The sequence below is a fragment of the Anser anser genome (assembly GCF_964211835.1).
Source record: "Anser anser genome assembly, chromosome: 3".
Taxonomy (NCBI): Eukaryota; Metazoa; Chordata; class Aves; order Anseriformes; family Anatidae; genus Anser; species Anser anser.
Window position 1 is genome coordinate 96,302,913 of NC_139722.1, and position 27,543 is coordinate 96,330,455.

The window sequence follows — 27,543 nt, forward strand, 5'->3', positions numbered from 1 at the left end:
CCCCTCTCCTCACAGCGCAGCCCCACCGCTGCCTCCACGCCGCCTCCCTCCCTCCCTCCCACCGCTCCCCGATCCCCCCTGCACGGGGCCCGCCTCCCTCCCTCACCCCTCCGGCGGCTCCGGGGGCCGGCCGCTCTCAGGCGGCGGCCGAGGCGCCCGGCGAGCCGGCGGGGCCCTCTGGCGGCGCGCAGGGAGCCGGCGGTGGCCGCGCCGCCTCGGTGCCGCCATGTACTACCGCTTCAGCGCCGTCACGCAGCGGCTGGTCGGGGCGGCCGCCTCCGCCGCCTACAGCCCGCAGGTAACGGCAGCGGCACCGGCACCGCCCCGCCGCCACCAAGGCAGCCGCGCTCCGGGCGGGTCGGGGCCGCCGCTGCCGGCCCGACCCGACCCGTGACCTTGGGGCCGCCCGGCCGAGCGGGAGGGGGGCGGCCCGGGGAGGTCGGGCAGAGTAAGGCCGCCTCGCTCGCTGCGGCTGCCCCGGCGCTGCTGCCTGCGTCGCCCGGGGTGGGCAGCGGCGGGGGCAGCGGCAGGGTGGCGGGGAAGTTCCTGAGGAGACCGTGACAGCTCCGATTTCGTGCAGCGCAGTAACAAAAAGGCACTCGGTTTGGCAACGGAAAGGCGTTCGCTGCTGGAGGTCAAGGCTTGGAAATCTGATTTTTATTTATTTATTTGTTTTTATAAAGTAAAGCTTCTAAAGAAGCCACGTCCAGAGAGCAAGCTTTTCTGATGTGACCTCAGCTGCTTTATTTTTAAAAAAAGTGCATTTATGCGCACAAAGGGGAGAAGTCAAAGGATCAATTGCTTAGGATTTGTCTTTTTTTTTTTCTGATAAACTTAATAAAAGCTGACGTATCGGTAGGGTGCGTATCGTTGTGATACACCACTTTTCTATGTAGCGCCTCCCTACCGTCATTCTGTAAGCGCCGTACTGCACAGTTCTGCTTTCCCTGACAGCCTTCGCTGTGCAGATTTTACTCGGACAGCGCAGTCTGCAAGCAGCAATACTGTGTTAAGCTTCTGTAAAACACTGAGCTGTTTCAAGGGACCCAGACCAAAGGGAAAACTTTTTATTCGGATGTCTTCTGAACTTAAGGCTTTGTAGTTTAGGTGGATAGACAGCGAGAAGGTTAAGAAAACTGGATGATCGTGTTCAGTGGGTCGCATTCTACGTGGATGCTGGTACCCAGCACAGTGCTGCAGGTTGTTGCAGAGCCTTATCAGTTACCTGGAGCAGGCAATAGAGTGTAAAGTTTGCAGAAGACATCAAAGCATGGGGTCATCTGAACTCTGGAAGTTCAGGAATCTGGAGATAGTGGCAGACAGCAAGCTGGACGTGAGGCTGGACATGCATCCTGCTTGCGAAGGAGACCGGGGTCATCCTGGGCTGTATCACCTCATGCATAGCCAGTACCTCAAGGGAAGCAATTGCCTCCAGCTCCTGCATCCAGCTGTGGGCCATTTCAGCATGGGAAAGTTTGGGATAAGCTGGAGCACGTTCAGCAAAGGTCCCCAGTACGGGTAGGAGGGTCGGAGCACTTGGCCTGTGTTGAGTTTAGGAGGAAACAGGGCTTGTTCACCGGGAGGAGAGGAGCTGGGGCAGGGGCAGGGCGCAGCTGCAGATCTAGGAGCAGCCAGCCAGAACCTGCAGGAGAGTTACTGAGGGTGGAACCAGGCTCTGCACGGCTTATGCCCTCCCACCAGGCACCGCTGCAACAAGAAAGGTTCAAACTGCATGTAAGAAAAGATATTTTTGTGCTTATTGTAGGCAGTGAAACAGGTGCCCCAGGACACTGTGCAGTCTCCAGTGCTGGAAAGCTTTCAAGGCCAGACAAGCCAAAACCCAGAACAACCTGGCCTGAGCTCATGGGAGAGCCTCCTCTGGGGAGGAGTTTGGACTAGCGCTGAAGAGCCCTTGCATCCCAAATTAACCCATGACCTTAAGTAAACATTGAGGTACTGGTGACTTTCAGATATGGCAGTTTCTGGCCCAAGAACAGTATTCTTTTTCTTTTTCCCCACCGTTCTTTAGAAGGTTTCCTGGGTAGCTGTTGGGAAAGGGTCTGGGGAGAGGGCAGGATGCAGGGAAGACAGTGGAATAAATACGTTCTAGTCTAAAAGTACATCTGCTCACATCTTAACAGGCAGCTATGGTAGAAAACACAAGGTTTAGGCAATTCTTATCTGTCCTATACAAATATATTTAATCTGTGTATATATATATATATAAATATATTTAATCTGTTAAAATTTGAAAGGAATCCGGGGTAAGTAGATGTTAAGTCCAAATCAAAGTAATTTTTTTTTCCTACTGATTTCATTGCTGTATTTAATCAAACCACAGCTCAGCAATTAAAATGGTTTACTTTTTATGCTATTTGTCTTGATGGTTCTGGAAAAATGAGGACATCTTGCCATTCAAATTCTCCTTGGTCAAAAATGCAATGTAATAATTCACTCTATTCTGTACTGGCGTGTTTTGATGCTTCCCATTGCAGTATTGTTTTGATGCGAGTTTAAGCTTGTGGGCTTGCAAAATATCACTCAAAATGTATTTCAGAAATGCTTTTGCTGACAACTAACATAACTAACTACTCATACTAACAAAAATTTCCTTAGTTTGAAACCTGTACTGTTCTTCCATCTCAGTCTTATTCTTAAATGACTTAATTTTGCATTTAATAGTTCATGCTACTTTACATAATTTTGTTTAGCCTGTTTGAATAAATGGGAACTTTCTTAGCTAGAGCAGGTAAGGAGTTAAATAGGTTAAAAATACTACTCAGATTTAGGAGGCTAATGACTGCCATAGCCATTACAAATTCAATACAAACTGTTCAGTCAAAGAACTGGCCTGTGTTTAAAACACTAACAGTGGGACCAGTTTCAAATGCCATCAGGTGAGTATGACTGTATGAAGTTTTCCCTAGTTCTTCAAGGCTGACCACAACCCAGGTAGAAATTCTCTCATACTGCCACATCTTCAGATGATACAACTTGTTTTGCTTGTAGCTATTAAAAAAAAAAAAAAAAAAACACAAAATAAAAACTCCACTCCACAAGAAATCCACTCTTCTGATTTAAACTGGTGTGAATCGTTTGGAGTTGGTTGAGAAACTGTAATGATTAACCTTTTAGACTGTCGATCATATTTTAAATATACACAAAAACACTTAAGTGTCATCCCAATGCAAGCAGAGCTTCAAGTAATGCTATCTAAAAGCATCCTTGTGTTAGTGATGACAAACAGATTTAACTTCATACAGTGAGGTATGTGCTGCTGCAAATGATCTGCTATTTAGGTGAGAAGTGTCTAGTTCAGTTAGGTTTGTAAAAGTTACTTCAATTCATGTTCTGAACTCATATTTCTCAGCTTAACTTCCTTCCCAATTTTCCTTTTTCACTTACACTTACCTCAGTCTTCTCCACTTTCTCATTCTGTGATTCAGCTTGACCAATTTCCTTTTACAAACTTAAGTGTGGTGCTCTCTCTATTAAATTGTGTTCCTAATTCTTACCTGTTTTGTGCTACTAGGAAAATGCAAATCTCCCTTTGGAGTTCATGCTAGGAAGACGTAAGTTTGTTTTAACTTTGAACATGTTGGCCAGCCAACGGGTAGGTTGACCTGCAGACCTCTGACCGGAAAACAAACACATTTTAGAGAGGGACAGGCAGAGAGTTAAACCTAATGATACTGGTGTCTGAGATTTTGTATGTTTTCGATTAGCCACATGTCCTGACCTTTCATTAAGGACTTCAGAGAAAGTCATTGTGTGCTTATGAAATCAGCTGATGACGACTTTTCTGTTTGAGTTGACCTTCCACACTTTGTCTAATAATTAGAACAAATTCTTATTAGCTTGATTAAGAGGTTAACGTCTTAAAATCAGAAGAGAAATTATCAAGATGAAACATTTGCTTAAGAAAAACAGGTCAAACATGTAGAGGCATTCACTCTTCAGTAGTACGTTGAGTGTAGCAAAACACTGGTGCTGGTAACAACACCCAAACTGCAGGGTTATCTAAACACAAGTGTCATTTAAGGTGTCTTAATGACTTGCTCATAAATTATCTGTACTGAAATTCTTCTGTGTAGTACTGAGGATTTCTCTCCAACCACCATAAGCTTAGCAAGCAGCTGATTTTAAGTTTCTTAGCTAATCTTAAGTTTCTTAGATGCTTCCTTTTGCTGATATGACCAGAACTACTTGGTTTTAATTCAACAATTCATGTGCAAGACTGCTCAGTAGTAAGGTGCTAGTTACTGAATGTGCAAGAGAATCCAGTTTTGCCAGCTTTCTTTCAAAACATAACCAAGACCGTCAGAAGTACGGGATTCTAATATTCAGGCACTAGAAAAGCAGAAGGCTGTTTTGGGATGTTGAGAAGTGTAGTCTTTCCCTCGAAGATGCCTATCGTGGCAGAGAATTTACAGCCATATGGAGAAAACATGCCTGCTCTGTGGCAGGCCTACGAGGAAAAGAGTGAAAGTCTGATTTCAGCTCCAAACAGTGTTCAGACAGTTCTCTTCAGACAGTTCTCTTAAATACAAAATGTATCAACTAGTCCCATGAGCAGAAACTAAAATTTGAGTGCAGCCTCAACTTGACCTAATGGAGAGCAATTGCTGTTTCTGTTTGAAATGAAAGACTTGCATTAACCTGCCTGTATTATGCTTTTTGCCTTTGCAGCAATTAGAAAAAACAAACATACAGCTGTTTCAGGAGCCATAACGCACATCGTCGCTGCCATGTGCTGAAGCATAACTGTTAAGTTTACCTCTAATAAAACAGGCAAGGAGGCCATCTCACGATTGCTGTAACTTTGTACACTTAATCTTATCCATAGAACTGGATCGTGTAGCTTTATATCAAATGCAGGGTACAACCGTCAGAACTGAAAGGAAATTAACTTACGCTGCTCAGAGGGAACACGTGAGGGGTGGCAAGCTGCACCAGAATGTGAATTACAGGGTGTTGTTACACCAGCTTAAAATATCTGCCCTTTCAAGGCATCTGAAGTGTCCTTGAGCACCACTTATTTATCACTTTCATATGAAACAGCAAGTGGTCATAACCTTTCTATTTTTTTTTTTAATCAATATTTTTTGTGGTTGTTGGTTTTCTTTTTTTGTTTTTCTTTTTTCCTCCCCCTCCAGCCCACCCATCCCAGTTATTTCAGGCCCAATTCTAAAGGCACTGCTTAGAACATTCAGGAGGAAGAGTTTGGTAAAGTCTCCTCACTCCATTGGACCCTAGCATCAGGGATTCCCCGCTTCTAACCCTACTGCTCTGATAGGATCTAGGTAGTCTGACTGTGTGCAAATACAAGCAACAATTTGGACCAAATACTAGCACAGAAAAGCATATGATAGCTATGAATTTATGTCATGGAAAAAAAAAATCAGGAGGCTTCTGTTTTCCTCACAAAGTCCAAAGTTGTAGCAGAGAAATGAACAGGCCAACAATGTGTCTTTCATTAGCTGTCACTTTTTTTTTTTTTTCTAAACCAGGGGTTGTCATACCAGATAAATATTCTTTGTAACTATCCTTGTAATGACTGGCAGTGGCAGTATGCCTACCTAACGTGACAATCGGTACATTTGCAAGTATTATATACCTTGATATTTTAATCTTTATTTATGCAGGGACTCAAACCAATAGTTTCCACTGAATCCCCAGCTCTGATTTTTGGGACAACAACTAAACTTGCTTCAGATTTACCAGCAACTGATTCTTTCTTGGGTAAAAACAAGGTGCCAGACCTACAGAAAATTTTTCAGGTAACGACAACTTTGAGAGTAACTTAAAGAAAACTGGAGAGAGTGGGTCATATTTTGCCCTGTTTTAATGTGGCGAACTACTTTTGTCATTCTACAATACCTACACTTTTCAAAATGCACTTAAGGACATATGGTATAATTGTATCTGTCCCATGACCTTGCGTGGGACATAAATACAGAAAGTGAAAAGTCTAGTAAAAATTATCTTTCTTTTGGTGGGCTTCAAAAGATGCAAATTGTATTATTTGACTATTGGAAGCATTTTCCATCTGGGAATCCAAGCATATGATTTAAAGCAGATCTGGAGAAGCAAAGCAGATCATTACTGTTTTGAGTATAACAACTTGAATACTACCAAAGCTGTTATAATGCAGTGTTAAGAAGAGCGCAGTAAGGTTTTCAAAGCCAGTTTGTTAGCTATGCAATTTCTAAATGTACTGGGATTTCTCATAAAATAAATCAGTTTATTTATTTAATTTTTAAACAAAAGCATTGAGAATGTGCTTTGTAACGTGCCCTTTTCTCTCTTTCATGCCACTTGCATTTGGAATATGTCAGTCTGACTTGGTGAATAACCTTTTCTATGTATCTTTTCACATTCTTTTGTTAGTGACACTTCTCTCATCCAGGTCCTCTTTAGGAATATTTCAAGATATGTTCTTTCTGCCTGCACTTAATGGCTTTGGCTAATGAAATTAACTTGCATCTGCATTTGTCTTGCTAAATGAAAAGCACTTAATACATCTGATTGTAGATAGCCTGTTTGTCAGGAGGTTTCCCTCATGGGAGTCTCTTAAGTTTACCTGAGGTAGCTTGTTCATGGTGGCCTCTGTCTGGGTGTTCATTTTCTTTTGTTTGTTTTTAAACTCTTCCCACAGAAAGCAGATGGACTGCCAGTACACCTGAAACGAGGAGTTCCAGATAGGCTGCTTTATCGGACCACTATGGCTCTAACAATAGGCGGGACTATCTACTGTCTAGTGGCACTCTACATGGCCTCACAACCAAGAAACCAAAAGTAAATGAACTCATGGGACTCGTGACATTTATCTGAAGGACCTCCTGCATGTCTCTCCACTTGCTTCTTAATTCTGTGATCGATCATAAAAGGTTCATTATTCAGATCAAAGTTCTGGGAGAAAATGTGTTTAAATTGGTTGCCTTATGTGCTCTAGAAATCAATGTAAACAGACACAAACTCATCATCTTAACATATGGTTGTAGCTTTGCATTTGTTGTATTGCAGGAGTGTATGAACAGTTGGAGAAAGTTAATTTTTTCCTTCATCCCCTCCCCCAGTTTCAACAATGTTAGAGATGGGACAGAAGAAATACTTTCTGGGCTATGCTCTACATTCATTATTGGGAAGATGCTACCAGTTTCCAAAACAGTCAAAAGAAATAATTATTATAACACAGCAAGAACCTGTTTGTCGTGCACAGCTCATTTTACATAACCAGGTGACAGTGGAACTTCTCCAAATGCTGGTATATTATTTAACACTTGTACCTCTGATGGCAGGACAAAGGGCTTAGCTCCTTGGAACATGTAAACTGGATTTATTCCATAATGTGAACATCACAGTATGTAACAGAATGCAACAGTATTGTAGCATCAGTTGTACACCAGTTTTTGGACTTTCATTTGTCAAATGCTCTCTTGTTGTGCAATAAAGATAACTACATGAAAATGGGCAAGTCTTGAAAGTTTAATACTACTTCAGCTGGCCTCGTAGCAAAATGTATTAGCATACTGTTATTCAAGTTCAACTTGTAGATCTTAAACCAGACAACGGATTCCGCTGCCTTACTGTAATCTTTTTGGGATGCTAATCCTCTTAAAACTATCTTGCAACACATTGGGTCTTTAACTATAAGTTTTGGTGAAACAAGTCACTGTATCTCGTAGCTCTGCTGCGAATTATTTCCAGTGGATACACATATCCATCTATATACACATATAAACACACATTTCCTTTGCCGCGTGGGTCAAGATGGAAACTAATAAAACCCTTAATTCATTTTTTCCTTTGTAATATCATAACCTTGAACTGGAAGTTTCACACAAGTCTTTACAAAGGATATTTTCTAATTGGATGGATCCTGCTCTGGTTCATGAACACAGAATATTTACTCCCAGTCACTCAGGCAGTGAATGTGGATGAGCATGGGTTTGCTGGCCTCTGTAAAGACCCCTCTCTCCCAGAGCTCTGGAGAAAACATCTTCCTCATAAATTAGCAAAACAGTTGATAAAGGAACCTAAAGTTTCCATCTGTTCACTCTTTACTAAATTCATTCTGATTTGTTTTCTAGTTATGTTGTACTAAAGCCTTATTACTGTTCCATAGGAAAGAAAATAGCTGCTTGTGCTGTGATCTCAGCTTTCAGTCAATGTTGGTATTTCAGGAGTGGAGAGATTAAGTCACTAAATAAGAAAATCATACGGACAGCAAGAGTCAAGAACAATTAATGAAGTTCTGAAGGAAGTGGCAGATATTGTTGCTTCTACTGATAAAATATTTTATCCTCAGTAGCACGTTTCCATAGCACTAAGAATCTTGTGTAGGCTGTTAAGTCTTTCTATTTTACAAAATTAATAATAACAATTAAAAAAAAGCAGCATGGTAGCTTATTTTCTGTCTTCCCTTCATATCATATATTAAGCACCCCCTAAAAGAATCTTCTAATAAAGGATACTTGGCTTTGCACACAAACTTGACAGGTTAATGTTCATGGAGATGACTTTACTCAGAGATTTATTGTTTTTGTAAAAAAAGCAAAACTATTTTTTAGAGTTCACAGTGGTTAACTTTATCCACATCTACTTTAGCAAGTAGAAAGTAACTAACCTTTTCTGCTTTGGCATATTAACCAGGGGCAATACTCTTCCACATACTTGTGGAAAGAACAGCAACAGAGACATCACTCAGGCCAGCTTTCTTTCAAAAGGAACTCAACTAGAATATTGGGTTTGTGTGTTGCTATAGAAGTCATGATTGGAATTATGGATATCTGACTCATCTTTTTACTCTGGGTCTATCGTTTTCCAGATTTTTGTCAGATTTAGCATTTGTGTGCTAAAGGAAAAAGAAAACACCATGGAGTTTAGCAGATGACCAGATACTAGATGATCCATTGTTTTATTTAAACAATATGGATTCTGAAAAACTTTTCACTTTGCCTTTCTCAAAACAAAACAAACAAAAATAAACCTGACCCAGCTGAAGCAGGATGAGAATGTTCCTTAAGCTTGTCAGATTCACATCCATACTTCAGTTGAGGCTAAAGAACAAAGAATCACTGGTAGTCTGCTGCCACTGGGCAGGACTCCAGTCTTGAGAGAAAGAGGAAACCACATTTCTGTATTCCCACAACAAAGTGCTCTGAAGAAGCGGAAAGCTTGAAAGCTGCAGCCAAAAGGTTAGGACGTGGAAGGAAAAATTGTGCCCCTGTTCTCAATTAGTTTTGAGATCATCATAAAGAAATTTCAACATGGTAAATCATTTTTCTTCCTAAGAATGAAAAGCTCTGTTAGACATGCTTTTAAAAATGTTCTGATGCCAGAGACCTCTGTGAGGATTCAAGAGGATTTAAGTGTTTTGAATTATTATTTGTGATAGAGACACCTAATCTTCTTATTCCTAAGCCCTCAAGAACAGCCTTACCTTTAAAATAAATAATCTTTCTCCTTGGGCTGATGTTAAATAAGGTCTTAAGTAAGGAAAACTAGGAGTGATCTGCAGCATCAAGAAGGCTACCTCATTCCCACAAGTAAGAATCTGACTTGGATACTGTAACTTCTTATGTTACTTTTTTTTTTTTTTTTTTGAAAGAGCCTCTCAGTTGTATCTTAGAATTCCTGCAACATACCACCAGTCAGGTCCAGGAAAACAAGATGTGTTTTTAAGTGATAGTTTATACTCTAATGTTTTGGCTTGAATGCACAGCAGAGAATAAATTATGATAAGCTCTCATACCCCAAGGTGATGGGGTTGGAAGGGAAAGCAGCTGAGATTTACAATACTCAGGAATAAAATTATCTCATGATAATCATCCATCCCCATGGCATTATCTTATTGTTGAGAGACCATCGTTTTCCTTCTTAAATGATCTTTCTGGCAACCCGAATTCAATAGTTATTTTGTAATGGCTTTTAAATAAGATCTCTCTCCCTACTTTTTATGTGGGTGTACTGGAATAAATGCACTTGAGAAGATGTTGATAGTATGCAAGTATGTCTTTCAGCTGCTTTAAAAATAAATGTATGCTAAGGATTCCTTCCCCATATTACAGTATGACCATGCAATCTCAACAGATTTTTTGCCTCAACAGTTTATATTGTCACTATTCGATGCCAAGACATTAATTAATTGACCTTCCCTTAAAGTAAATCTTGTCAAATTAAAAGGTACCGTAATAAAAGCAAGATAAAGTAGGGAAAGAGAAATCTGAATTTGCTACCAAATGTTGCTTATTAATCTTGGAGATGTTAAGAAGCTGAGCAGAACGTTTAAGGGCCATTTCCTCACATACACACACACAAAAGGCACAGTACCTACTCCCTTTTTACCATCCTCCCTCCAAATTCAAACCTTCCAAGAGGCTTCTGAAGAGTCCCAGATCAGTTTTTCCACTGCTGTCACAAACCATTACCCCAGCAATCTTAAAATTTATAAAATCCAAATGCTTTAGCACAAAGAGGAAAAAGTGCATGTATCAGGTAATTTACATAGAAAATCACGCTCAACTGTTCTTAAAAAAAATATATTACAACCTACCTTAATTTTATGATATTACACTAACTTTTTTTCCCTTCTCCTGTCCTTATTCTCAGTCAAAACTTCATGGAAGCGAAAGTTTGATCTCTGTTTAAACTGGAAAGCGGGAAGAACTTTCCTGTAACACAGGCATTAGTTTTAGCAGTAGGCATGCAAAACAACCTTTTAAGTTTTTTTTTTTGTTTTTCATATTCAGTGCTAGTTGCATCTTAGTTTACTGAAGGTTGAGTCAATTCCGGATAGCTTTTCTTGCATTGCTAAGAATTAGAAGCCCATTTGCTGTTCAAGAGAGTTGCAAGCATGCCTGTGACACAGAATTAGGGCATATACTATCAAATACCAGTATGGCATCTCACCAGTGCAAGATCTTATCCCCTGGTGAGCTATCCTGGTACTTCCTATATGCTCACAGACTGTTTTTGGTTATGGCACCAGGCTGAAGGAGCCATTTCATCTGTACATGAATCCTCCCAAAATACAAGGAAGTTAAATTCAAGGGTCTGTCCCACCCCACCCCCACTCGCCCATCTGTTGCAGACAGCCCATATCTGGCCTACAAAGGCATTCCTACCATCCTCTAACTCCAAAGAGAGAGTATGCTCCCTGCTAAAACGTTTTCTAAATGGCTTTGCCCAGTGGATTCAGTGCTGCAAAACTAGTAGGGGTGGGAGGGAGAGGGATACGCTTTGTCTCACTTCACCTCAGCTACATACTTTTCTCCCTTGCTCATACATTTTTATTCATAAAAAGTTTTCTGGTTTACTTCATTTTTTCTTTCTCCACAGCACTTTTAAAATATTCTGTGCCGCAAAGGGAATGAAATTGTTTCTAAATGTTTCAAGAGAACTTCTGAAATATTCATATCAGGAAGCATACATTTGTCACATATATTTTTATTCTGTGAGTTGGAACAAACCCTGGAAGTCTCCTCTGTGAATATCATGATCTTGCATCTGCTCTAGGTGCCCAGGTGAAGCCCTTCCTGTGCTGCAAGTCTTTGAAGAAGCTGCCAGACTGGTGTACAGACATAGGAGCATCAAAATACTTGCTGCTTCCAAGCACCTGACTGCCTATCTCAAAGAAATAGGCAAAATATTTCCCACAACATTCTTACAGCCATGTTATCACACCCATTTCTATATCTTCCTCACAACGCAGTCACACACATGTCAATCTTGCTATTAATCGCTTTATGTGTTTGTTGCCTGCTGCTACCTAAGGCCTCTCAGACTCTCTTTCTGATTTCATCACTGAGCTCTAATTCTGAGCACCCAAAATTAGAAATTAGACATTAATTATAACATATGACTGTTACAAAACTTTCACAAGGCACAGAACAGAGACAGCTGTCAGCATCCACAGCAGAGTTCAGTACAGCCTGCTACCATAAACCGGTTGCTCTTCCAACCACTCCAAGCAGTCCTTAGCATGTTGCGTGGTTCCCCATTACACATGAGGAAGTCCACCTGCATAACCTCTAGTCACTTGCCCACTTGCTAGAGAAGATTGAGCATTGTCTAATCCACAATACTCCACAACTGCAAACTGCATCCTAAACTAAGACTGTAACAGCGCTTTTTTTGGAGGGAGGTAAGCAAAACATGTTGGGAGGAGTGGAGAGGCAGCAAGTGTCAGTCCCAGCACCTTGATGCTGACTTGCAACCAAGGAAGCAAAACTAATGAAATGTAGTTTTCCTGGCACAAAGAACAAGTGCTTCTCATTAAAACTTAGTCTTGTAGAAGCATAACAAAAATGTGTTAGTCTTCTAATTGGAACTGATTAAACAAAGCTGATATTCATAACAAAAAACACACTTGAACATCCTAATCATTAGCAGCATAACCCTGCAGAATTCACAAGGGTTGAGACTTCTTTTTAGGCTTTCATAAAAAAACAAAGCCCTACATTGCAGAAAGTAGGCTGGAGTCTACATAGGATCACTGAGATGTGGAGGAACCAAGCTTCCTGTGCTGTGGCTGTCTTAAAATCCCTTCAGAAAAGCATGCTTTAAAAGCAATGAACAGAAGATTTCTGGCAATCTTAAAATAAGGTTTTCCGGTTTCCCAAAAGTTTACTTGGAGGCCTTCCTAAAGCCCTGCAACAGTTTTCCGTGGCAATTGAGGAACAACTTGCTAGACAAAGGTCTGGACTTTTGTTTAGACATGCTCCCAGCCATGCAGAGCCTGGCAGATAACGCCTATCAGGGCTGTCTGCAGAGAATCTGTGTATTTGATCTCTCAGTATTACAAAATGTAGAAAATGGTGTTTTAATAAAATATCTTAGCACGACAATATTAAAGTGATTGAATAATTCAGAGAAGCATATACCCTTTAAGAAATTTCTTATCTGTGTGTGGCACATTTTTACTTTCACTGACCAACAGATTGCAAGAAAACCTGTGTAATATGGATTTCCTGGATTACAGATTCAAATCCTACATTCTTTATTTAAATTGCATGGGATAAACCAATCCAAGTAAAAATAGAAAAGAAAATAAATCTATCAGTAGCAATATTAACCACGGCCTTCCCCTATCCCTGACTTGCTGCTGTTACTTTCCAGGAGCGGCTGTCAGTGCCTGTGCTTTTCCTGCCACTGCTTCTGGGAGCAGGAAGCAACAAGCAGTCATATGCCTGTTCCTGCTATGATTTTTCTTGCCGATAGAATGAAGGAGATGGGGTGGCAATAGAGTATGCAACTTGTTTCCATGACGCCAATTCCTTTCTTTTGTGGATGCAACCAAACAGCGAGACTCTGCATTTTTCTCTGCAGCTGTAGCACCTCACATGCCTGGGTGGTCTGAGGAGGAAGGGAAGATCCTCATGAAAACTCTGGCTGGTCAGCTGACAAGCCCAGCTGCCATGGCTGGCCCTTAGGTACAAGTGGTGGAAGAAATGGGAAGGTGATACTCAGCATGCCTGGAGCCAAAGCCACCAGGACTAGGTGAAGAGATCACCTGTAAACAGCACCAGCAGGTCTGCAGGGAATGCCACTTCTGAGCACGGGTCAGGCACTTACTACATATATACACATACACTATCTCAACTATAGTTTTGGGGTTCCATGTTTTCAAAATTCAGCAGCTCTCACCAGATGATAATCTGTGGCGTGAACACTTGCGTATGCACTTTAGCTTTTACATCCTGTGAACTCAGATGACCATCTGACCCACACATTTCATCAGGATCACTGGGCCACGTTTATCTTTTTCTCTGCAAATTTTAAGTGGCTGCATAAATGTCTTCAAATGCTAGATGAAGCCCAAACTGCTCTAATAAAAGCAGTGGAAGTTAAGATATTTCTACCAAGCATTCCCTGGAGAGAGCTTTATAGTGTCTGATCTTGTATGTGCAGGTCTGATTCTAGTAATGGACCCTGTATCATATAATCATAGAATCATTCAGGTTGGAAAAGACCTCTAAGATCATCTCTAACATGTTCTCTAGATCTTGATCATCTAGTCCATCTCTAAGATCATCAAGTCCAACCTTTACCCTAGCACTGCCAAGTCCACCATTAAATGTATATTGCAGAACTTGGTGTGTAAATGACTGATTATGTGCTTTATTTCTTTGGACAGCTTAATTCTGTGTTTAAGTTGCAATTCATAAAAAGTATATTTCCAGGAGCAGCAATAAATAATAAAATAGGATCCAGTATCTGTAACACTTCACCTATTTTGCACTGCTGACTTTAAGAAATCAAATTTCTTCAAGCAACCTGGTCTGGTGGGAGGTGTCCCTGCCCATGGCAGGGGGTTTGGAAGCAGATGATCTTTAAGGTCCCTTTCAAACCAAATCACTCTGTGATTCTATGAAATTACACAGGACTCCAGTGAGACCCATCTTCACAAGGCAAATGAGAAGTTATAAAGAGACATATTTTTATCCAATGTGTTGAAATCCACTCTAGACAACTTTAACTGTTAACTGCACTGCCTTTGGAGTTTGACACTTAAGGCAAATATGTACTATTACCCCTTTCTCTCATCAAATAATTCCTTCAGTTTTACAACAGCTCAGTTGTTGGCAGCTGTGAAACAGTTTGGTATGCTGGAGACCCTCACTGGGAAGAAGTGCAAGTCTGCTATCCTAGAGCTGCAAATGCTGGAAACATAGTGGTCTCCAACTCCAAGCCAGCCTCCACTGGAATCCTACCTATATATCATCCACAGCTTGTGAAAAGTTTCTACAACAAAGCGTCAGACAGATCCTCTCTCCCAGGCTCAATCAGAACAAGGCGCTAACTTATTTTTAGGTTGCACTTCCATACTCTTCACCATTTTATTATCAAAACTTCTCTTACGTTCATTCAGGTTTGCAAAACAACCTCCACAAATTAAATTCCCACTGGCAAAATCCAGACCAAAGTGGGTATGAAAGAAAGTCCTTAGTCCTTTATGTTTCTGTTACAATGGTCTGTTACACACACACAATAAAATAACAACAACAACAACAACGTGCCCTGGCAGGGGGCAGAGTTTCCATCCATTTTCAAAAGTTAAGATGGGAAGTACCTACAGATTCCTCCATGCTTCAGGTTTATTTTATACCATCTCTCTTGAGAGATGAATTGTAGCTGAGAACAATTTCTTTTTTATGAAGCAGCTTTCAATAGGCCACATTTCTGCAGCCCGAGTAAAAATAATGCAAGATCAATGTGGAAATCAATCATTGCTTAAGCGTGCAAGAGGATCAAGAACCAGTCTTGTACTATTAAGACTGGAAGTTCATCACAGCCATTTCATAATGTACTTCTGGACATACAAATGCCCTTGAAGCTTTGCATAACATTTTGTATATAATACTGTTTACATTTTTGATTTTGATCAGAATCTTTTTGGTTTCCTGGTAACAATCATTACAACACACATAAGCCAAATACAGTAGTCCATGCCAATTTTGGCTGGAGTTTCATGTGAGTGACATATAAAAGAGTTGCAGAATCTGATATATAAGTAACAGCATATCTGCCATAATTTTTGCAACACAAAGCAAGTTCTGGTTGGACACATTGGAATAAATCAGAAGTATATTAATTTACTTAGATTTACTCTGAACCTACCTTTATCTCATACAAATTCAGTTGTCTGTTGTAAGATACAGCAGCATTTTTTAATATTGATGGCACTAAGAACTGTAAGCACCCCAGTTGTATTAGTGGTGAGCAGCTTGGATCCATGAGCCAGAAGAGACCATCAGATCTGACAGCCTGAACAGCCATGGGATCTCATTTTGTCAACATAATTCTTATTTTTATTTTTTGGGGTATAAATTAGGACAACCTCTAGTAATAATCGCAATAGCTCAATTTTAAGAGTAGAAAATACAACACTGTCCTCTGTTTCTAGCTATTTTTATCATTTCGGTTACAATCCAAAGGTGATTTACTCTATTAATCCTTCCTTAATCTTATTTTGTTAGGCATGAACTAGGCAGGATATTCATTTCAACATAGTAATAAAAGACTTGAAATGTATTTCACATCATGCACAAGAAGACTGGGGAAATAAAAGAAGCCTAGCTCTCACTTATTTTATCAGCTGTAATTGTTATATCCATTCAAAATAAACTTAGGATAATGACATTTTAATTCAGTAGCCAGCTAGGGGTAAGAAAAATTCTGGAGCATTCCTATTTCAAGTTGATCCTAAACCAATCCATTCAAGGGGAAAGAGAGTGTTCTTTCAGGCAATCTAACCTTCAAAAGTTAACTTTAAAATAGAAGAATGAAAGTCAATGCTGTTTCCAAAGCTTTAAATGACAAACAAACAAACAAAAAAACACAACAACAAAACAAACAGTATTTCTGGAATAAAACCCTCACATAAAACACATTCAATATTTCTCACGGTTTTCTTCTTCCTTGTGCAGATGAAACCTTTCGTTGAATTTAACCCAAGCCTGAGAATAATTTGGCTTCCACTGAAACAAATTTTTTTAACAGAAGAACAAAACACACACAAAAAGAATCATCTGGCTCAATGTTTTTTTTAACAAGTGCATTTATCCTTCACAGGGCTAAATTACCAGAGAGCATGCACTAGAATAGAAGATACAATATAGAAGAAAATAGGGAATCAGGGCAGAGGCTAATCTGAAGGCTAATTTTGTGTAATGAAGGCTAAAAGAAAAAAGTATGGAGGAAATATCTGAGTGAAGTTGTATAGTGGAGTATTACAGATTTAAAAACAAAATAAACAAACAAAAAACTAGGCTAGGATACATGAGCTGGAATCCAGACTCAGTTTCTCAGATAAAAAGCTGAAAGCAACATCCAGAGAACAGAAATGATATAAATTATAGCAATGTGAATTTCTCTGTAGCATTACCCTAGAATGTCCAAACTATCATGCAATGTCATCACCCAGATAGTCCCACCTCTCACTGTTCTATTACAGTTATCAAAATAATTACATTTATGATAGAAACGTTTGTCTACGAGTGGATGGCAGAAGGCAGCCCGTCCAGTACAGACCATTAAGAGTTCTGCGTGAGCAGCAGCCTATTTTTCTCTGAAGGCAATGAGGGCGTTCAGACGTCTCGGTGAAGAAGGTTGTTTACAAGTGTTTCTCAGCCAAACATATGCCTAGACCATAGACCTCAAAATGAAGAAGTCTGTTCATGAACACTTTAAAACAGGCTTGATTTCTCCTATTTCATTGTCCTTTGATGATGCAGAACACTCAAGACTTTAATAATACAACATTAAGCAGTGTTTTCTGTCTGGAATTTAGGACTTGATTATTAATTAAAGTGACTACACTGCTTCTTCTAGCTAGAATGATTTGGAAATAATTTCTGGTTGATTGACCTCTGTGTTTAACCCTAGCTATTGAATTTTAATGTTGCAATGTTTCACGTAAATATGTTTTTCTCTTCCTTGTTGATGAGCTGTGATTCTCCATTCCAAAAATATTTAAAACTTAATAGGATAATATCTTTGAAATATTTTCATTTGAATTTGATAAATACCTGATATTAATGCAACATAAGATTATGCTGAGACTCACAGCTACTTTAAAGGAAATACATGATTTCAGAAAAACATCTCTGAGTACCCAAGGGGGACATGAGGCATTAAGAATGAAGAGAAATGAAAATCTGTTCTATACAGCGCTGTATGGAAAGGAAACACAGAAGGCTGAGGAGATGAAATATTCTCCTTGGGTTTCTTCCATTCAAAACTTTTCATTGTTGTAGTGGGAGCTTTACTGAAAATCTGCAGTGTTTTACTGTGAGCCCTATCAATGTCTCTAGGCAGCTTGGACTTAGTTCCTAGTCCCAGTGAAGGACTATAGCTTCTATTGGATAAATTATTGAACATTTGCAGTTCAGCTTCACAAAGGAAACAGTAAACATTCAACACTCGACAGGATTAGAGCATAGTGGCTATCATGATTGCTTTGCCTGAAACTGAGCTTGGGGATTTATCTCATTTGAAAAACATGGGGGGAAAAAAAAAAAAAAACAAATATCAGTACCTGTTTTGAATAGCCAAAAAGTGAGGGGCCATCTGTGGAAGACAGAGACTTGTGAACAACAAGGCTTTGATCTTCATCTTGTAAGAACTGATTCATTTTAACACACAGTTGAGCAGATGATGCCTATCTGCCTTACAAACTCACTGTGCTCTGCGTTTATTTTTCTGGGTGTTTTTCTTCTCCTGCCTAAACCCAAGCCACATGATGTATTTGAATAAGTCTGTATTGGTTAACTATTTAGGAGAGGATATTTCTAGATAAATCTGAAAGGGCACTCCACATTCACGAGGCAGTGTGGAAAGATGAAGGTAAGAATGAAGCCAGGCTGTTCTGTGTGCAGTTTGGACAACAGACCAAATCACTCGTTGCTCAACTGTCCCACTGTGCTGCAATAAACCTCATTCCCTGGTCAAGTAGGACAGAGCTGCAAGGGAGCCCTTTGGCTGACGCAGAGAGGAGGGACGGCAATGCATCAAGACACTAGTACTCTGTAGGAGTGAGAGTGCTAAACGAACTTGTGATGGTCTGTAGAACCCAAATAACGTGGCCAAGTTGGTTTGTCAGCTTTGTGCTGCTTTGCCGCTAAATACTTGCTGGTGAGGCTCATCTTTGTAGATAAAGGTGCAACAGGGTATGATTCACCCAGGCATGTCATGGTTTAGTGGCAGACAACAGCCACAACATTGGAGAACCCTACTCATTGCATTCAACTGCATCATGCTAGAATACTGTCATCAGCAACTGATATCACTAAAAATATCCACACTGCAATAAAATGCTGTTTAACTAACCACTTAATCAGGACAAGCAACGTTAACAAACACTGCAAACTGCACCCAACTTTGTGGGCCATCAAACACTATTTGTGTTCAATAAAATAATAAAAAGACTTTGTGAGTTGCCATCATGCCTTCAGCATATCCTTTCCACACAGCATTTACTGTGTATCATGCAGCATCATTCCCTAGCAACACCAAGCATTATTCTTAGCATTTTAAGTCTCAAGGTTATTAGCAAGTTATGAACCCATGATACACAGAAAATAAAAACTGAATACTTTTATTGCTCTCATTCACCAGGTGGTGTTTTAATCACAGTGTTGTCTCATTAAAAAGCATTATATTAATGCTGTCTGTTAGTAGAATCTGCAAAGCCTGTTGCACATTGCCTTTAAAAAAAGTCTGCCAGCTTCCTATATTTTCTCGGAGTGCTTTGAGGTTTAAGTAAAAGCCTTTTTGAAAAAAAAAAAAAAAAAGTAATACGGAATAGCCACATACACTGGGGTTTTCCCCTGCGGTAAGAACGATGCCTGTGAAACAAAGGTCTCTGCAATTAAAGTGGGCTATGTGCTTTGTGAGCTTACAGGTGGAAGGCAGACAGTTGATGTCTTCAACACAGGGAAGTGTTTTCCTCTATTTCCCCAGCACAGCTATGCCTCAGCTTTATTCAGAAACGACTGTCAATGGGTTAGTATTTGCTATATGGGACCCACACCTCCACTGGAAAGTTATTAGAAATGTATGAATTTTATTAACAAACAAAAAAGTAAAATCATTGCTGTAGAAATCCTCCAGTCCCTGGAAACATGGTTGAGGATGGCAGCCATCTGCTCCACAAGTTAATAAGGGCAAGGGGAGGCCTTCAGTACTGTTGTGCTCCACGTTTTGCTGGGTAAGCCTCAAACAAGGTCCCACCTCCTGGCAGCTTCTGCTTCACTTTGTGTTGCTCTTTGCACTCTTTATTAGCCTCTTTCTGCACTTATGCAAAGAACTTCTGAATCAATTTACAGGGAGTCAGGTTTGGGAAGAGCTTGTTTTACTGAGAAATTGCCTTTCCCACCCTTGAAGGCTCCCTTTCAGTCACGGCACTGCTCCTAATGCCATGGCTGCAGCACGGGATGAAGCAAGGCGGCCTCATTCCTTCGAGTCTGCAGATTCAGACATGCAGGACATCCACAGTTTCTCCTTTCAAGCTGCTGAGTGCCACAGCTCTACTTGTGCAGCGTTGCCCTCAACCATGGTGACAATTAGATATCCTTTCCCCCACCACAGAGTGCTAACTTGCATCTCAATAGAGAACGCTGAATTATTTTCTAAACAAATAGTAATGAAACAAGTCAGGACAAGAGAGGTTTCCTGATATTCAGAAGCTATGCAGTTAGCACTTCTCCTTAATACATAAGACAACTGCTATTAAATAGCATCTAGGCTGTTTTCAAAAGGACACTCATCATGAAGGTGAAGGTAAGCCTGCAACCTGATCTTCTAATTCAAGTGATCACACATCTTTCAGTTTATCCCAGCTAATGCCAAGATTGTGGGTTCTGCTTAGCCTTCTCTTTCAGTGAACTTGAAAAAATTGAGACTACGATGGTGTGCATCCACCCACCAGTCAGCCTTCCAAAGGAAGCACTTGGGCTTCCTCCAACAACTCTGAAGAGGACTGTGAGGCAAAGAAGGGTAGCTCCAAGTCTCAGGCCAGGCAGGTAGAGGAGGCGAGTTCAACTCACCCCACTTGGGAACTGTTTTGCTTTGATCCAATAAGCAGATCAATGAATTTGTGACGAATCTCAGTCCTGCCATCCCCACTCCCTGGGCACACTCCTTTTCCAGCGACAAGGTGGGACAATAGCTGGCAGACTGGTTTATGGCCAGGCTGGTAAATTCACACAAACTCCCACTTATTGGCATAGATCAAGTACTTGAGATACCACATTACAGTACTGCCAGATCCGCCCCTACCAATGCATCTCACTAAATGGTGCTGATAGTATTTGTTTGCATAGGGAGACTGTGAATCTTAGCAGCCCGAACCACAGTGTTTCTCACTACCAATTCTTCCTCTCCACTTCTGACATTTAAAACCTGTACTTTGTCTTCCTGAGGCAGCAAAAGCATTTGCTGAGCAGAGGTATTTCTGCTTTTGCAGCTTTTCTTTCAGAGGCTTGAATTCACAGCCCACAGATCGTGGTTCACCATCAACCCCTAGACACACACTGCAGGATTATAAATTCCCCTAAAAATGTAAGATGGCTGTCCCCTGTGACCAGGGAGCTCCAAGGGCCTGGGCAACAAGGTTGTCTCAGTGTGATTCAGTGGGAACAAAACATCAAAATCTTGCCTTTTTTTTTTTTTTTAATCTTGCAGATACCTGCGTACATGTAACAGGCGACAATGGCACAGAATCTGTGGCCACCTCCTCCGCAAAAGATTTGGATTCTAAGGAGTGTTTTGATGGAATAACGCATGAAAAAGAGCTTCCTTAGCTCAATGATTCTTTTTTAATACAGCAGGCTTTACAGAAAGTTAAGACCTAAATGGTCAAAACTAATCCTCTGTTTGTAAGATGTCTGAGAGGAGGGGAAAAAAAAAATAAAAACAACCAACCAACCCACAATGGCTCCAGCTCACCCACAATGCCAATCTCATCCTCATGTCCCTTCTTTTGTGGCATTAAGCCTTAAGTAGAAATCTTCTGGGGATGTTTCTAAATTGGCACACCAGTTGCCCTCCTATTAAGCATGCAGCAGCAACTTTCCAATTAGCAGATATTCTTTCACTGGAGTCTACACTCCAAGACTCATTATTCTAAATTTATCTACAAATTGAACAGCCCTCTTTCCATCTGTAATCAGGCCAGGTACTAGCAAGTTCTAAATCCTTCCTCATCTGACTACATTATTGCTCGTTAATTTTCTTCCTTAATGTTGTTGTTGACTATTCACACATCTTCGGAGAAACAACTCAACCCCTGTATGTCTAGTTTTTAACATCAGTAAAATTGGAACATTTATGTCCACCTCTGTAAAGCTGAGTCCTGTTCGTAAGAGTACTGCCTATCATTACGTAGGAGCATCAACAGAGAGGCTTGTACAGACACTTCCAGTCTAAGAATAATTTCAGTTTTTGATTACTTTTTCATTTATACTTTCCTAGCTGGAACATGACAAATTTCTACCTGAGGCTGCATTTAAGACATCTGAGCACTATAGGGTTAAGACAAGAACTGGATGACAAAGGAGGCAAGTACGCCTTCTCCTAACAGGTGAACAATAGAACAACAACAACAAAAAGTCCAAAAAGATTCCAATACAAATGGCATACATGATTTGAAATCCGGAAAGAGACAGCAACATGCTGGTTCAGTATATGATGAAAATGAGTTGTAATTCATGAAGTAACAATAAAAATAAAAAATCCCCAAACATAAGAAACACATTCATATAAGACGAGATCAACAGAATGCCCATCTGCAGTCACCCTGACTTCATTTTAGTGCACTTTTCCTTCTCTTTTGGCACACCTTGCCTGTCCCCATCATGTCCAGCTGGTGATTCTCCTCCCAGCCCCTGTGCTTTTGGTATGTCTGCAAGGGGGCCACCAGATCCCTGTGGGAGCAGAGGCCTATGCGCACTGCCAGCCCTTTGTTCCCAGCAGCCACACTGTTTTTAGACACACCATTCCCTTGTGCAGCCTCCGCGTTACCCTTGCTATGTAAACAGCAAGGGTGTGCAAAAATCTATGAGCAGTAATGAGCTGCAGCATGAGCTGCACAACTATCCCGGTAATTCTTCCAGTTAACAGCAGACTGCGGATTCACCTTTCCTCACCAAGCATTTTTCTCACCATCTTACCCAGCGTAAGACCCGAATACTGCATCCTGGTCTAACATTCAAAGCCCTACTGTCTGAAGTTTTCTCACAGAAAATGGCTTCGTGAAGCAGAGGAGGGGGCCCTGCTCTGCTACTTGCCCTATCACCCCTCAGCTGAGAGCATCCGGTCACCTGCAGAAGGAAATGAAACCGAGCCCTTTCAGGCTGCGATAATTTAATCTCCCCTTCCCAGAAGATGATGAGAACAAGCAGGAAAACACTCTTTGTCCATATACCGTTCTCAAAGGGACCAAAAAGCCTTTATGAAAGTATAATTTTTCTTTCTGAAAACTAAGTAACACTGAGAACATTCTGTGGCTTCTTTAGGCTGACATTTTTAAATGTTGTCTTTCCTTCATTCTTCATAAACTTCCAGTTGAACACTTGTTCATACTTGCAATGAAATAACACTATTTTAACTGCCTTAGAATGCTTCTCCTGGTTTTCATACCAAAATTTTCCAGTTCTTATACCCTGAGCCAGATAATCTATTATAGCTTTTATCTTCGCACTAACCACTTCAGGAGCAATCTGTGGATATCCTAATCCTTCTTTTTCTAACACCATAATCTCTTGATCTTTAATCAAAAAAAAAAAAATTTTGAAAAGCTGTTCTGTGCCTCCTGTTCCGTGCTAGCAGTTGCTAAGTCACTTTGCAAAACTATTGAGCAGCTGAGCCTTTCTGCTCTATTTGATGTTTGCTTTTAGTTGTGCTCTCTCTGTTAACCTTCTTCTGGAGCTTTATTATGTATCATTTGTTTCTTCAGTTACTAGATTAGTTTCACAGTTGTCTATTACTCTGTGGCATGGCTTGTGACACCTTCGTTCAGTACCACATCAAAATCTGGCATATGACGCTTGATTGAACTAGACCAATGCAATGTGAATGCAGAAGATGCATTTTCCAGCACTTCTTAGTTTTTTCTTTTTCTTATTTTTTTCTTATTTTCCCCTCCACAGTATTTTGTAAATGGGAGCTGATTATAAGAGATCCTGATCATACCAGACTGCTTATGTGAATCAATCTTAAAGCGAGACCTGCTTGGAGAAGGAAGCTAGACTACGTGCTATCCAGAAGCCCCTTTTAACATACCATTTTCTATGATTAGTTTCAATCTTCCCCTTGCCCACTTCTGCCCAACTTACTTTTTTTCTTTGGATCCTTGATCTGTTTTGCCACCCAGGCTTTCTTTCATCACAGGCAATATAAAGTCCTTCTTAATAACAGTGATTGTCCATATCTCTATGAAGATCTAGACATACAATGCAGCAACTGAGGTTCAAGCCTTCCCTGTCTACAATCTCACCCTTTTCTCTCATGTTCCAGAGCAATGCTGGAAATACCTGCTATAGTATACCCTGTGGTTTGCTTTAGATTCCTTGATGTGCGCACAACAGGCACTGAGACCGGGGTCTACCTTCTCCCAAGTGAATGCTTTTACTACTAAGTTGTGCATTATGTTGTCTGGTTCCTTGTCCGTCCTCTTCTAGGTGGATAATCCTCAACTACTTCACCATGGGGTATAATAGATCAGAGGGGAAAGAGATCATGCTGTCACCTTTCCTTTGTTTCTAAAGAGTGTGTTGCGGGCAGACACACACTACAGTCTTGGTTCAAAGAAAAAAAAGAAAAAAAAGGTAACAGCTCCCCCCCCCCCTTCCTCCTCTTCCTCCTAGTTGTACAGATGAAGCCAAAATTTACTTTCACATGCCCAGAAGAGTCCAGATTTATCATTTCTCTTGTGCAGTTAAAAACCAATGAAACAACATGGGTAGCTGTTTTTAATCTTCATAACGGCACAAAGCATTACACTTGGATTATTTCTCACTGACAAACTATTATTTACAACTTACTTCTGCGTCCTCTCAAACAGAAGAAACCGTGACTATTGCAGAGTGGCTGCCATTGTTACCTCCACAAGAAAAACAGCACATGGACACAGCAATTGCTTCTGTCTAAATGCTTCCTCAGGGCTACTTCTAAGGTTAGACAGAAGGTCACAGGCTTAAGTGTTTCTGTCCTGCTTATTAGACTAAGTAAATGTGTTGCACAATGAAGGAAATCCTGCAAGCTTGTGACTTGTGCTGCATCACATAATTCAAAGCTTTTTATGAGTCTCAGAGGGACTCATAAGAATGCAAGAGTCACCTCCCTCCACCCCTGCAAATCCCACCAGTGCCTATTCCACGTTCTTTAGAAGAAGGGCTGTCTCACCCAACGTGCTGGCATAGTGTGCAGCTCAACAGTCTCTGTTACAGCCTCAGGCCATTACCATTAGAGAAAGAGCTGAAAATTGAAGTCATGTTGTAAAACATAGCTATGGCCTGAAAACTCCATAGAAAATTTTGAAATAAGTATTAAACAATTCTTTTTTGGAGGATGTATTTCTGGTACAAACAACCAGATGAAGACTTTGAAGGAATGTGTGAGAACATAAGTGGGAAGTTAATGAGTGAGCAGGGTGGTATTACCATGCCCCAATGAGAATGTTATCTCTGCACTAAGAAAGAAGCTAAAAATGATACCTGCCAACTATGGAACTTTTGTTGTTTGAAGGAATAGGAGATTAAATAGCTTCATGAAATGCCAGAAGAGATGAGTAATTATTTAGTGAGGCACCTAGACCAGATTAATTACAGCTTGGAAAGAAAACTATTGGTAGGGATGTTTCTGTGAATTGACAGCACTGAAAGAAAAGCCTTCATGTTCTATGTAACTAGCTGAATCACAATCATCATCATGAAAATAATAAATAAATAAATAAATAAAACCCCACCATGACCACAACAGAAAAAACAATAAAGAACAAGCAAACAAACCAAGCGTGAAGAACTCGCGCTGCAGAAACCATTACCTCACGAACAGGAACCAAGAACTGCTTAGAAGTGTCCATCCTTTCTCTTCTAGGCCAGGAAATACAACTCACAGAGATAGTCTAAAATATTTTATTGGTATTCTGCCCTTAAAATAATGCAAAAAAAATAAATCTGTAAATATGTAGAATCTGTTACAGAAAATTTAAGTTCAGAAGCTATGGAGGGAAGAACCTTGTGAGAAGTCAAGAATATCTGAAGGATAGAAGTGCCTTGATACAGGAGAAGAAATGTTTTTTCATTCCTCCACATGCCCTTTCAGTAACATATAAAAAGACATAAAAGCGATTGAATTCTCTTCTGCTGGGGAGAAACCTGCAGTACCACAGCAGTCTCTCTGTCCAGAGTTATGAAGATTATATGGAGACGATTTCACTAACCTCAGTTGCAGCAGTTGGCAATTACAATAATGTAAGCCTTATATTACCATGTGCTTTATTAAAGGAAATACTGTACACATCAAGATCACATGATTATCAGATTCTTACCCTATCAAAACTAAACACCCTGAATTTTCACAAGCTTCTTAAACCTATACAGGCAATATCAAAACACACCATGATACTTTCTTTCAGAATGCACTCAATAACTTCTAATGAAAATAAGTGCTAAATTCAAGTACCACCTCAAGTTATTGTCCCTTTAACAATTTCACACACTCTGAGCAATTGTCATCAATTAACTTTTTCCAGCAGCACAATATCACACAGTATGAATATCTTAAAGCTAATGCAATTTTAATAGATCAACACATAGATATAAAAAATTCCCTTTGGCTCATCCAATACCCCTTCCCTTTATATGGTCTCCAGACAAAAGTCAGCTTTTTAGTTACCCATGTTTAGTTTCAGGTAACTCAAAACCATCATGTCTTCTGCTGTGATGCAAAATTCAAGAACATTTCGATCCGCTCCTACAAATGTATCAGGCCCTACATTAACAGGATAACATTTATGTTTAAACACTGCTTCACTAGCTAGTGCTGACAGGTTCAGGGATCCTATACTGCAATACGAGTTAACATGAGGCCACAGTAGGACCTCCTCTTATGATTTCAGACTCAGATCACCTCTCTCATCCCATAGAATCTACCTAACTAAATTCAGAAGATCTTTGCTTACCTCTAAGGACACTCAAGCTCCTCTAGCACTGCCATTCCTGTGCCGAGGAAGGACCTGCACCAGGGAAACAAGCCAGGGAAAATTTCCTGCAGGAGCTAGGAGAGAAATTTCAAGCAACTAGAGAGGGCAACAGCCAGCTGGTACCCTCCACCCTCTGATGATTGGGCATTTATTACCTTGCTATCTGGCTCCTTTATCCTAGTATTACTCCACCTGCCTTTCCACTCTTCCTTTCTGGTACCAAATTCTCAAAGCCTTACCTTAAGAATTATATATACATATGTATATATTACAAAAATATATAAATAAATAAATAATAATATTAAAAAAAAACACCTGGAAGTCCAGTGAAATCCTCCTTAAATCCTCCTTTTTTGAAGGATGGGAAAATATAAATAGTTATCAAAGAACAAGCTTGCTACTGCTGCAGATTGCTTTACCTACACCTCATGTATGATTTTCTATCCTTTTCCTTTCAAGTCTTTACTCTTTGGAACAATAAGAATTTCTAGCTTTTCCACATTCACACATTTTTTAGTGTAGATGGGCTTTGTTCCTGTCTGTTCCTTAATTCCACATTATAAAAATGAACATTGATCATTAAAAATATTACAAAAATAACAATTAGACAGAACTCTGAATATTAGAAAACAAAAGTACCTGACTTAAGTAAGAAGCTGTTTTAGAGACTGACATTTCCCCAGCAGACAAGCTGTGAAAATCTATACGTTGCTGTTCAGTTTTGGGTATGAGAATTGCCAATGTTGTTGAGAGCAGTCTGGAAGATAACCAAGGACACAATACACCTGTGTTTGCAAGGACATTAAGAAAGTTTTCCTTTTGAGGGATGAGAC

General features: G+C 40.3%; 1 protein-coding gene and 1 long non-coding RNA gene across 3 annotated transcripts; one reads left to right on the forward strand and one right to left on the reverse strand.

Moving 5' to 3' along the window:
- The first annotated feature begins 16 nt into the window (after positions 1 to 16).
- On the forward strand, positions 17 to 7,470 carry COX7A2L (cytochrome c oxidase subunit 7A2 like). Of its 2 annotated transcripts, XM_083828838.1 has the most exons (3): positions 19 to 298; positions 5,646 to 5,780; positions 6,659 to 7,470. In XM_083828838.1, the coding sequence occupies exons 1-3, from the start codon at positions 227 to 229 to the stop codon at positions 6,800 to 6,802; spliced, it is 351 nt and encodes a 116-aa protein (XP_083684964.1). In that variant the 5' UTR covers positions 19 to 226; the 3' UTR covers positions 6,803 to 7,470. The 2 variants fall into 2 exon arrangements, with proteins under 2 accessions (XP_083684965.1, XP_083684964.1); XM_083828839.1 differs by lacking the exon at positions 5,646 to 5,780 and having other exon boundaries at positions 17 to 298.
- LOC310896500 lies at positions 1,742 to 27,339 on the reverse strand. The gene is made up of 2 exons (XR_014581554.1): positions 26,690 to 27,339; positions 1,742 to 3,009 (listed from the first exon to the last, which is right to left on the reverse strand). It is a non-coding gene; the product is annotated as an uncharacterized lncRNA (long non-coding RNA).
- Positions 27,340 to 27,543: the final 204 nt, after the last annotated feature.